The sequence below is a fragment of the Pholis gunnellus genome, assembly GCF_910591455.1.
Source record: "Pholis gunnellus genome assembly, chromosome: 5".
Classification (NCBI taxonomy): Eukaryota; Metazoa; Chordata; class Actinopteri; order Perciformes; family Pholidae; genus Pholis; species Pholis gunnellus.
This window is the reverse complement of record NC_136531.1, coordinates 19,225,396-19,238,586: the sequence shown is the minus strand read 5'-3', so window position 1 is coordinate 19,238,586 and position 13,191 is coordinate 19,225,396. Positions and strand designations below refer to the sequence as shown.

At 41.7% G+C, this 13,191-nt stretch overlaps 1 protein-coding gene across 1 annotated transcript; it reads right to left on the bottom strand.

Moving 5' to 3' along the window:
- Positions 1-11,472: 11,472 nt before the first annotated feature.
- LOC306695940 (fibroblast growth factor 20-like) lies at positions 11,473-13,191 on the bottom strand (the record flags this gene model as incomplete). The annotated part of the gene is made up of 3 exons (XM_079159380.1): positions 11,473-11,718; positions 11,870-11,973; positions 12,858-13,191. The coding sequence occupies 3 exons, from the start codon at positions 13,189-13,191 to the stop codon at positions 11,473-11,475; spliced, it is 684 nt and encodes a 227-aa protein (XP_079015506.1).

Genomic DNA, 13,191 nt, shown 5'->3' with positions numbered 1-13,191 from the left:
TGAATAAATGAATTAAATCAAAATCAACTCCCACCAAAATTGGATTATCAATATAATTCAGCCTTTCAAATCATATCAAACACATCACGAGCGTCACATAGAGAGAGATGGGTGGGGAAGGCGGGCAAACAGAATAAATGGAAGACAAAAGCATTGAGAGGAGGTGCAGCTCAGACACACAGTGGAAGGACTGAGCCACTGGATGCAAACCCACTTAGGATTGATCACAAATAGGAGATAATCAATTCAACTCCAATTTAATTCACATCAAGCAGAGGGGAAAGGCATTTCAACAGAGCAGCAGAGGCATTCTTCTCCTCCACCATTGATGGTGTGTTTGACACACATTTGTCATGTCAAGACCTTGTGGAGAATTCCAACCGATTATTCAGTAAAAATCCATAGCTTTCTGCTCCCCTGCCGCTTCTGGAAAATCTCTGCCGTCATTTTTTTACTTGTCGTTTCTCATCTGCAGGGCTTTGTCCTCGGTGCAGTGCGGAGTCACCATCGGGTATTTATGATGACTATACAGTCTATGGTGGACTTAACAAATAAACACACACACACACACACACACATAGGCATCTCCCCCATGATGGACACACAAGCGCTGTTCCATTGATCCGCTAATCTAGTGGGGAGGGGAAGTGCAAGACTCTCATTTAGTTAAAATCATTACCCCTCCCACAAGATGGATAGAGATGAAGGGATTTAGAGAGAAGGAATAAAACAGTGAGGTGGGAAAAGAGGATAGGGCAGATTAGGTGACAGGAAAATATGACAAAAAGAGAGAGAGAGAAGGGGAAATGAGGGATGAAGAGTTATATCATGACGGGCATTCCTAAAATGAGCTTTTGCCAATTCTGCTGGACAGAGCATCACTTTATGTCTCTCCCTCTAACTAAATTCTGCTGTCCTCTGTCCGTTTCTCTCATTCCTAGCTCACATCTCACACACACACACACACACACACACACACACACACACACACACACACACACACTGAAGCACACACTGCAAAGAGGTGTGTTAGAGGGAAGTCTTTGCAGCGGTCGATAGCACTTGGCGAGTGATCTATCGACAGAGCGGGAGCGTGTGAGAGATGAGTTCAATATACTTCAATTTAGCTCCACTTGCTTTAATTACTTCCACCCTGTGTGTGCGTGTGTGTGTGTGTGTGTGTGAGTGTGTGTGTGTGTAGGTGTGTGTGTGTGTGTGTGTGTATGTGTGTACGTGCGTATGTATGTGAGTGTGTGTGTGTGTACCCCCAGAGGCTGAGTGGTGTTAGACTACCCGTGACGGCTGATAATAAAAATACAGCTTTGGTCATTATTGAATTCAGGGTCTGCTGAGTATTTAGGAGCATCCTGGGGGTTGTGACCCTTCAAGGTGTGAATTTATTTGAAGAATATGGTAATTTCTAAATCATATATGTCCATTTCATACTGTTTGTGATACCTTTTTTTGTGGCTGCGATTTCCTCCAGTGATCAAAAACAGGCCTAAATATATGGCAGCTTTCATGCTGTTGATGAGTCCTGAAGGACACACTAATCTCACTGGCTTTATTATGATATATGAAATGCTGGGTTATGACAGGAGGCCAAGTGGTAAAGGCATTGTGATCAAGTCCATCAACAGATGGGCACGTGTCCTCATGGGTTTACAGTGTTTTTTTTTCCAGTTGGCTAAAATGACTAAACTGTTTCGGCTAAGCAGACTATGACCTTTGTGTCTCAGACACAAATACAGAAGTAGTGTGAAGTTTTTACATTGCCCCACAGCTTCATAGACTGGGAGTCTGGGTGGCTGTAGCAGTTGGTAGGGCGGGTCAACCATCTAAGAAAAAGTTCAAAATTGCACCTCCCAGCACGTCTAAAGCTTTCTGGTGGGCAACCAGCAGAGACTGTACACCAGTGGCGGGCCGTGCATTTTATACCTGGGCCTTCAGTGCTGTCCTGCAGCTGAAACACCACCTAATAACCTCATCATGACGCGCAAGATACAGTTATTTGTTTCTAGGGGAGTAACAATACACGTGTTCATATTAAACCGTTTGGTGCGAGGCTTACGAACCGAACAATACGTTTGAATAATACTAGTGCATTTGGAAAATGCAGAAGCTTAAACTGTGGGAAATATAATGTTTTTGTTGGACTGCGCTCACGTAGGAGACAACGGGATTCGCTTGTGAGTCTGCAGGCCTGGGGCCTCTCTTCTTACCTAGAGACACAGAGGTGAAATCTGATTGGATAAAAGCTCTTCTTAAAACAAGCTGCACTGGAAGCAGAGCAACTGAGGAAGACAGTAGCTGTGCAATGAGAAAATAAGATAATGGGGACATTTTTTTAATAAATTATAGTACATGTAGTGTATTTAAGAAAAATTATTAAATTATGAAATAGCTATAACTTTGTGATTCAGTTTAGGCCAGCAGAGAAGGCTTTGCTGGCCCTGACGGCCCACCACTGGTGTAGACGGAACTCCCTATAAAATCATCAATTATGTCTTTAACATTTCTGCTTCTGTTAAATAAATATGATGTATTGACTTAATTAGTGACCTTTAGACAGAGTCAGACTAGCTGGTCCTCCCTGCTTCCAGTCTTTACGCTAAGCTAGGCTAACCATCACACTTAACAAATAAAGAGTGGTATCGATCTTCCCATTACATTTTTTGCAAGAAAGCAAATAAGTGTAGTGCATACTCCAAGTTTACAAAGGCAAATGCATTGAATTTGTATAACTTTCATTTGTTATAATCTGTGTTGCTATCATCATTTCAAAGGTGAAATATCATTTAGTCACAAATCATTTACTACAGAAACAAATCAAGGCATGCTCCAAGTGTTGTGTGACCTAACGTTTGTTGAACACATTAAATACAATATAACACATAACTTGATTGTACCTCTCACTGTATCTTTCAAACTGCGGCAGATTTGACCACTCCCAGATCTCCCTCTCCTTCCCTGTACCCCTCCTCATCTGGCATGTTTATGGATGTTTCTGCTCCTATTAAGAATTTAAGAGTGAATTTGTCCCTGAATCCATAGCATTGAGCGAACATGTCTGCTGTGAAGCCGCACAAATGATTTTTTCACTACGAGGGTGGTGAACCACCGGGGAATAAGTGTCCGCTGTCGCATCTCTAAACCCTTCTCTGCACTCCCAGCAGTTCCCAGTACCTCTTTCTCTGCACTTCCACTCACTCTCAAGTTGCAGTTTCACTTCCAGTGAGAAGTTTGAAAAGAAAAATCATCAAAAACAGTTCAATGCAGAAATGTTAGCAGTAGACATCAAATTATCACTTTTTAACACTTTGTTCAAGTTTCACAATTGATATTAGCATACTAACACACTACACTAAAATCGTGAATATGGTGAACACATTACCTGAGGTACATGTTGACATTGTCACCGTGAGCATGTTAGCATGCTGATGTTAGCATGCTGATGTTAGCATATAGATCAATTCACTGCAATGCCAAAGAGGAGCCTCAGAAAGCTGCAAGCATGTCTGTAGATTCTTAGTATTGTTTTGATATAAACAGGTGTAATCAATTATAGTGGGAACTCATTCTCCTACATTTTTAATAACTTATACAGAACACTTGTGTGGCTGCTGTGTTTCTTACTTGATGTCTTTTCTTCCCTCAATCATTTGACATTCAGGAATGAGAGGCCAGAGATTTCACACAGTACAACTAAATAGAGGAAATTAACTTAAAGTCGCTCTCCATCCAGCATATGCCAGCTTAAGTGGTTATTCTGCTTGAGTTCAACGTCACAAAGAGCATTTCCTGATCACGTTTTTTTTTTTAAACAATCTGAACACCTGCAGGTTCAACTGAGTTTGTTGTTGCACCCAGAAGCATAATTCAGTCAGCTAAATTAATTAAAGTTATAAGATGGAAACAGTTTGCAGTTACAGACAAACACTTATTTCATGTGAAACCCTTGCACCACCAATTATGGCCTGTTGATATTGTTACATGACTTAAAACAGAATAATTTTGTATGCGCTGGCACTGTTTTGTGACCGTAGGGCCAATGAAAATCTTAATTGCAACACACATTGTAAACTAACAGAAAAAGTAATGTGACTTTCATGATTATCTAAGAAACAAACTTAGTTGTTTATAAAATACAACATTATCCAGGGATATGAAAGAACTAACTTTCGTTCTCTGCCCAATATTATTCCATGTTGTTTGTAATTTGTGGTTAGTGGATATGAGCTGAAGACAGTGGTTAGATGGGTATTTGACATGGAATCTGCACGGTGCGTTCTGCTCAACAACATGTCATACAGCGGCTTCTGAACTGTCGATGATAATAGGGTTGAAAATATGTGCACCGGTGTGAATCTTTCATCTGCAATAGGTCAGGTAACACTCTTTCATTGGAAACAGACCGAGAGAAAACAGCAGGAGGGTTTGGAGGTGCACTTGGTTTACTTTAGCCTCTGATGTGGTTTGACTGTGTATTTGTTGTGTCCTCTGGGATAATTTAACACTGTTTTCACCAACTTCTTCACCCTGTTTAGGCTGTACTTTCTATTTTTCTAAATGTATTCCCTTTCCTTAATAAACAATGCTTTTGCTATTCAGAGTAATAGTCTTCAACATTTTAATTCAGTGCAGTAAATACAGAACATCTATCCGGCTTTTGAGAATATCTTCAACCTGCAACGGCTGTTTTTTTTTATGGTTTAGGAAAAACATAGTGTTTGGGCTTAAAACCACTATGTGAACAAATTAAAACTACCCATGTAACACAAGTATAGAAAACACATCAGAAAGATCACTAACTTCAAAATAACTCTAACCCAGTCTCAAATACCGACCTTCTGGTTGATAGTTTGTTTTACCGATCAACCTGCCCTCATCTTTGTGTTCCTTATACTAAGTCATCAGTTTCCAGCATTTTCTCTGAGCATCTAACAATGACGCAGACAGGTTTACACTGTAGTTACTTGAAAGTCCGGTGCCCTCAGATACCGAAGGGTGCGACAAAGTGTAACACAGTAAAGTTGCTGACTGTAAAACTGAAACGATGAGCTGAAAGGGACTAAGAACCTCTGTAGAGCTGACAGGAACTGCAGAGTTGCTGATAATACTCTGTGGTACATCACAACAAGCGACATATGTCATGCTACACATGTCATTTGATCCATTGTTGACATAAAATATTGTTTGGCACAGCTTTAAAAATAATCTTTTTTTTCACTTTTTCAGCAGCAAAATTGGAAGTACAGTCATGTGACATTATAGTGCTGCAAAGCGTGTGTGCCAAAACGAGTTGGATGGTTTTGGAGTATAAGCATGTGACTAAGAGACTGTGGTTCATGTGGTGCCAACAGTCAACATTGTTTTTTTTTAAAGTTGATCCTTCCCTTCAAGTTCAAGTGCGCTCATGACCACGAGCTTTCTTAAAACAAAACACACATGGATCATCTTCAAAAGTGTTGGGCGCGTACTGTAGATATGTTTCGATTAACACATTTGAACTCTGTGCATTTATATTGTCGTGTGCAACTTTGAGAATCTGTATGTTGAAATTTTAGGCGATTCAAGAGAAGTTTCAGTTTTGTGTGTTGGAACAGAGTGTCGCTGCATAACGTGAATTTGTTTTTAAGATGAAGCCACAGGTGGATACGTCAGAGTTTAGGAGGTTAAGTCATTTGTTAGTCCAAAGTTGGACGAGTTCATAGCTGTCAATACGTCTAAGAATTTGGAAAGGACACATTTTTTTTTTTTCTTCTTTTTGTCTGAATTCACCACAGCTGAGTCATTCACACAGCACCATTAATCTCACGCACAGAGAGGTAATGACAGATTGTGCGCGCATGTCTTAAGTGTGTGTGAGTGTGTGAGTGTGTGTGTGTGTGTGTGTGTTGACGACTGCAGGAAGAACACCTGTGTGGACGTAGATAGGTACCAGCAGAGATCACTAACTTCTACACCTGCCATTTGAGAAAAACACTCACACACTTTATGGAACATAAAAGGGACAGTGGCTACAAATAGTTTGAATAGTTTTTAAATGGACATGACATTTTACAACAATGAATAGATTAGTGAATGTAAAGGGGCATTTGCTGTTGGTTTTATACAGCAACTATTTAGGCTTTAAAGATGAGAGAATTTTCTTGCATCTCGGGAGACATTTATAGTTTTTATGGACCTTTTAATGGACATCAAATGAACAGGCAAGATACAACGAAGAGGTGAAATGATTAAAAGAGAAGATGATATTTTTCCCTCGTCTACTTTTTTTTTTGCTCTGGTTATCTCTGCATGGACCATTACTTGCTGGATCCAAAAGTGGAGATCTAACCAGTCGATGGAAAACCCCACAGAGGACAGACAGAGAGGGAAGAGAGGGGGTGGATGGTGGAGATACAGCAACACACGCACACACGCATACACAAGTCTTCACACATCAGTCAGACAGCCCTCTAGTCAGGAGAACCCCTGGCTCACCTTCACACAGATTCACAGATCACACACACACACACACACACACACACACACACACACACACACACACACACATAGAAGTTGTACTGACATGAATCTCCGCAGTCACTTTGACTCATATAAACATGCCTCCCCCTCCCTGCAAACACACACACACACACACACACACACACACACACATACACACACACACACACACACACTTCAAAGGAAGATTGTGACCTGACAGGCCGGCAACACTAAGAACCCACATGCAGCTTTTTTTTCTAATTCTTCCTCTTAGAAACCCACCTGTTTCTTACACACTTTCAAGTCATACCTCTCTTACTCTCTTGCCTGGTTTAAGATCTCTGTGTTTGTGTGTGTGTGTGTGTGTGTGTGTGTGTGTGTGTGTGTGTGTGTGTGTGTGTGTCTGACATACACTCTCAGTCAGTCTACGCATGCTGGTATTCAGGGTCTGTCTGTCTGATGTTCTCCCCGGCTCATCCTACACTGTATGCCCTTATCAGAGGATTATACACACGCTGACCCGTGTCTTAACTAGACACAATGTAGCCATGCTCCTGCCTGCACAACTGGGCAGATGTAAACCGCAGCACCCTGTAATCTTATCTGAACCATGTTGCCGAGCTGATGAGCCTATATGCTGGCACCGACCTGGCAATATCTCCTTGATGTGAAATGCAGCTGGAGACATAAAACAATTTGAGACATATCTGACAGAGCTGGTGTTTCCCCAGTGTCAGGCAAACACAGGCCAGATGTTGAAGGGTACAGGCTGACAGGTAACACCGAGATCTGCTTCAGTACTCTGTGAGGTCAGTCTTTGTTTCGCTCCGATCCTCAGTACGCAGGGGTCCTTTGGGTGTCACAGTAGGGGGTCCAAGCATTGTACTTCACTCACATAACCCCATAAAGCCTGTTAGAGCACTTAGCCTGTGCAAAGTAGAACAAAGGTTACTTCACATTTCGTGGGGGTAGATTCCTACATCACGCATGGTCCCCAGGTAATTCTAGTGCGCCAAGGTAATACGAAAGGTTGACAAGTTACTGAGCTCTGGTAACTAAGTTATGCTGACTCCAGTTTCACTCCGCTTTACCTTAATCTGATTACACTTGAATTATCAGAATTCCTACAAATGAACGCACTGACAAATAGACACACACACACACACACACACAGACATTGACAAAACAAGCCCCATTTAGTATAGCTTTAGTTCTGCAACTTTTGATCATACCACAAGATTATCATCAGCAGATGGAGTTTGCACAGTTGTCAGAGAATTGTCTTTTCCATGTAGTTAAGGATTTAACGCCTTAACTACAGCTTTCAGTTCTCGCAAAGCACGTGTAGAGTTTACAGTGACGCGTGAGACAGATATATCCCTCTAAATTCTTAGTTGTTTTTTCAAACAATGGGTTCTTAATTCCCCACATTAGTAGTAGCAGCATTGTTTATCTACAACAAAGGGCTTGTTGGCCCATACGGTGGCGTATCTGACATAGCCTTGTTTGCATGCTAAGTTTAAAGAAGTAAAGAGTCACGCTCAGCGTTGCAGTAGTAAGGGCTTTGAGAATGAGAATGACAGCATGTGTTTGGCAAACTTAATACTATTGAGTAAACAATACACAGTCCCATTCCTGAATGGGGCTTTTACTAATGTAACTTGTAAGACAATGTACTTAACTAATAATATTCTTCTCGGTTTTGGAAGTCAACATATTGCTATTGCTCTTACAACAAACCCATGCATACTTCAACATGGAGAAATCCAAAGCGTGACAGGCCTAGTTGCAGTTGCTAAGCCGTGATTGGACTATCACTGTAAGGGGGAAGGTTTAGTGAATTCTGGATGTTTCTTTCCATTTTATCTGTTGCGTCTAGATGGTAACCGCAGCTGACGATCTTCCTAACCTCAACCATTCAAGGTCAATGTCTAACCTCAACCATCTCCCCAGAGTTTAGCAAATCGGAGGCTGCCATCTAGACATGACTGAATTATCATCAAATTATCATCAAATTATCAAAAGCTGCTAACTGGACCTTGAGGTAAGGTTGTTTTCAACTTTTGTTTTTCTACTAAACACAGAGCTGCCTTCAGCAGGCTGAAAAACAATTATCCCTCTTGTTTCTCATACTGTAGTATTTTGTTCTGCCTTAATCATTTCCTAACTCTAGCACCCCTCTTTCTGTCTCCATAGCTGTCTTACTCTCACCTATGCTAGAGTGACATCTGGTCAATTCAGTCTCGGGTGTCATAAGAAGAAGGGGTGACTCACCGGGGACAGGCGGGTTAAGAGAGAGATAAAGGGATGGTGAAGGGGAGGATGAAAGAGTGTAGTGCACTCGGCCTGCCAGTCACTTGTCTAATTGCAGTGTCTGTCAGAGGAAGCGCATGCTGTCTCTTTACATTGATGACTTCATGTTTTTTTTCTCCACCTTTCCCATTACTGCCATCATATCTCTTTCAGTTGGAGCATACTCGTTACTATGTGTCACCTCTCCCTCAATCTTTATTTTCCAAAGTCTCTCTTTCTCCTTCCTGTGTTTGTGTGAGGCATTCTTACAGTCAGTCAGTTAAAACATAGATCTAAAGATTCCCAATGATAACACTGAAAACATGGTCACAAGAACAATTTAGAAAAGCAAAAATGCATTAAACCAACTTTTTTTTTAATTCTTGAAATAATTCAGTAAAACCAGGCTTTAGTTGTTTTTTTGTCTCTCACTAAAATTATTGACAGTTTGATCTAGAATTCAAAGTTTTATTGTCACATAACTTTGAATTCCTGATCATGAAGGAATTTGAAGGCTAATGTTTTTTTTGTTCATTCAGTATGGTGGTTCGTAAACAAACTTTACTACAAGGATGAGATCACAGTAGCAAAAGGGTGGTATTTCAGGTATTGGTGCTATTGCATGGTGAGAAAAGGCAAAGTATGCTACCCTGGCCCTCCATTCGTATTGGTTATTATTATAGGAGCTGTGAGTTACAAGATGCTGCCGTAACGTTGTAGCAACATCTAACTTTATCAAGGGATATTGGTGGTCCACAGTCCTTGGCAGCAACAGCTAAGGAAAGTTACTCGACTCAATACATGTAGGAGTGAGCCATATGTCACCAGAATTGGACAGAAATGTTCAGACCCATTCTTTATTTATTCATGAATCCAGGCTGTTGCAGTACAAACGTGAAATGCTAGTATGGCAATCCTATCTCAGTAACATTATATGGAGAGTCTGCAATGTGCAGGTTCATTCTGTGTATACTATATGGATATATATACTGCATAATAAAGGGGTTCTACAGTGGTAGTGCATGTTTACTGAGCTGGTATAGAACCGTATTATGTCGTTTGTGGCTCTGGAGGAGCTGGAGGAGCCTTGTCAAGTCTGAGAAAGTTACCCAAGTGAGTATGGGTCTAGAGACTACAGATATTAAACACAAACTGGGGTTGTGGAGTTTGAAACTTGTGGGTGTTTACCAGGTAAGGAGGGGTTAAAAAAAGAGCTGCATTATGGACATTTTTAAGATCCAGTGTCTTTGACGCTTGGCTAAAGTCAGAAAATCTCCATCTCTGCAGCATCGACTTGGACCATTCTCTTTATTTTCTAATTATTTTGGACACCAGCTTTAAGATCCAGGACTTGTTGGTCCAACAACAGCTCCAGATAAGCAGACAAGCAGATCAAATAATACGTCCAGATGTCCACATGAAAAATGGACATATTGCAACAGTGCCCCATTTTGGACTGTAAAGAGATTACCTCATCACTGACCCATATGACACGACGTCTTTGGACACTGTCAACACAAAGTCTGAAAACTGATATGGATATACCTATTCAATAGCACTGTGAGAATGGAAAGCAGCAGTTCATACTTTGATGACACAACAAATAATAACAATTTCATGGCTTGTTCTCAATATCTTTTTTTATTTTATCTCATACCTGTAAAAATATATTCTCAAAATAAATAAATATATTGAAATAAATATATGTGTGTCCTAGGAAACAAAAACTTATAAATAAGAATACAATCTGTCAACAGGTATGTAAAGGTGTCTTTGTCGGTCCTGTGCTCGTTGTTTGACCGCAGTCAGTGGAAGAACAACAGAAATCCTTCACTGGGTTCTAGAAAGCATCTCTAGAGTTCCAACAGAACACGCAGTAGTTCGCCACAGTACACCACAGAACAAGTCCTTATAAAACTCCATTGGATCAGCACTTCTTTGCTTGTTCCTCGTGGCTTTGTAAAAAAGTCATATGTTCTGAGCAGCATCTCTCTTTGGAGCAGTTTCAAAGGAGAATCCTTCCGAGCCATCCCAGAAGACTGTCCGTTAATAGTGATTCCCCCAACTCTCAGATTTGTTTCCCACAACAGACATGGCTGATTTCCAGTGCATGAAACTACCTTTTAGTGTAAACCAGCCAGTGGATTAAGCATTTTAATAAATCATTTACTTAGCAGCCACAGTAGTGTTTTGAATAAAATTAACTGAAAACAGTGGAATTGACAAGACTCATCAGCCACAGCAATAAAAAGCAATGTACTAGCAGCCAGTTGTTAATCTCACGTATTAGTTCCCACACTTTTGTCCTCTTGAACATGCATTTTTGGACTTGCAGGGAAACTTAAACAAATCCAAAAGACATCTGTTTTGCCACTGGAGCCTCTGCATAGGCCAATAAAGGGGCAATATTAAGGGCCCAGATGCCTGCGTCTGTCAAGGGGCCTTCGCATCTTCCACAGAAGATCCCTAGTGCTGTTAAGTCAAACTCCCCGGCTAGTGTGGTTCATAGAAGGTCTCTTTTCTTCCTCCATGCCATTGGTGGAGAGTGTTGATTTGGAGCACTTTTTATGATCCCCAGATCAACAGGATTTTCCATGTCCCTCAAGAAGGGGTTTAGGATTAGGTGCACTTGGGTTGCCTTTCAGCTCAGACTGGCTCTGACAGGGTCATGGTGATGCCCCGTCAGTCTCAGCTCTGGCCCAGTATGTCCCTGTATAGCTCCGGTACTCTATCCGGGTCTACAGGCCTTGGTAGAAAGTGAGTGAACCTCTGATGTCGCCTTGACCTCGTTCCATCCCGGGACGTCCCATCTTTGTTCAAAGCAACAAAGTAAAATGCACCTTTTTCTCCATGCCGGTAGAGGTTGGATGAGTAGGTGTTGTACCAGTTTTCTTCAAATTGCTCCCTAAAAACGGATTCTGCAGTGAGCTTCTCCTGCAGAAAGAAAGACAAGCAGAAGGAAATCTGAGTATAGCAATGCTAAATATGTCACCTGTTGGCAATTGGTTACAAATCGGATATGTTGAGAATTGGCCCAGTAAAGTCCTTTGGTGTTCAGTGCGTAGTCAATAGTGGGTGTACTCACCGATCCATACAGTTCTCCTTTGCTGTTCATGGAGAGGTAGAGGCTACTGTCCACCCCTCTGATGCTAACCAGTCCCACAGCTAGACTGATGAACTCCAAAATACCTGCACACAAACATTACTTTACATTAAATTAACTTGTCAGACCGTTATTACAATGAGCACAATAATATGACTTTAATCCTGCAAAGGTTTGCTCCACTGCTGCTTGTGCAATATCTGTATTTGTGACATAATTCCAGTAAGAGGCATAAGCTAAATTTAATAAATCTGAAGATGGATTGACTGTGAGACTACGACTCAACTGCGCTCAGTACAGAAAAATTACAGTAAATAGCTCTATGTATATCCACACCAGCTGACTCTGACAAGCAAGGCCGGGCGTCTGGAACGGCCTCTGGCACGAAGTTCGACCAAGTCTCAAATGGAATAAATCAAGTGCCAGAAGTGCTACAGTCTGCAGCACTAAAATAAATCTCTCAGAGGTCTACTTCTGATCTGCAGTAAGCTGCAGACGTTTATCTTGATGACTGAAGATAAACCAATCTAATCTCGAGAAGGAAATGTGGTAAAAAAAAAAAAGTGCAAACATGAAATACTCAAAGCAATATCCCATCTGGAAAGCTTATTCATCTTGAAATGAATTATGTTTCTCTGGGTGCATTATAACATCAACTGTTAGCATAAACTACAGTTCAGGGTTATAGCAGCAGCAGCTGCCATCACAGTGGGCTACTTCATGTCCTATCAGCATTTGATTATAACCTGTTTGGCTGTTTTATTTCTCTCTCTCTCTCTCTCTCTCTCTCTCTCTCTCTCTCTCTCTCTCTCTCTCTCTCTCTGTTTTCCAGTGCCTCCACTATAACGGTATCTGTCAGTCTGCTGCATCTTACAAAAGAAGCAGAAATTCTACATCAGACTATACTATCACTACAAATAATCATAGTAATCATAATAATAATAGTTTTTTTTTGTGAATGGCTGTGTACCGAATCTGCTGTGGTCCTTCCTGGTGCCCTGCACGGTTCCGTCGGAACGGATCTCCAGGTGGAAGCCGGTCCTGCAGTAGAGCTGCCGCCGCCTCAGAATCCCCTTCAGATGGCTAAGGTCCGCCAGGCTCCGGGACAGCCTTTCCGCGGACACCAGGTGCTCCTGCTGCTGGCCCTGTCCCCCCATCATCAGTCCGGTCACCGAGTTGTAGTCCACCGCCCCAGCTGGCGTGAGAACGAAATGAGAGCCAACGGGAGCCGGAGCGGCGCCCGCGGGGCCAAAGCTGTCCACAAATCCGTTGACGAAGCTCCCAACCTCCGCCGCTGCCCCCAT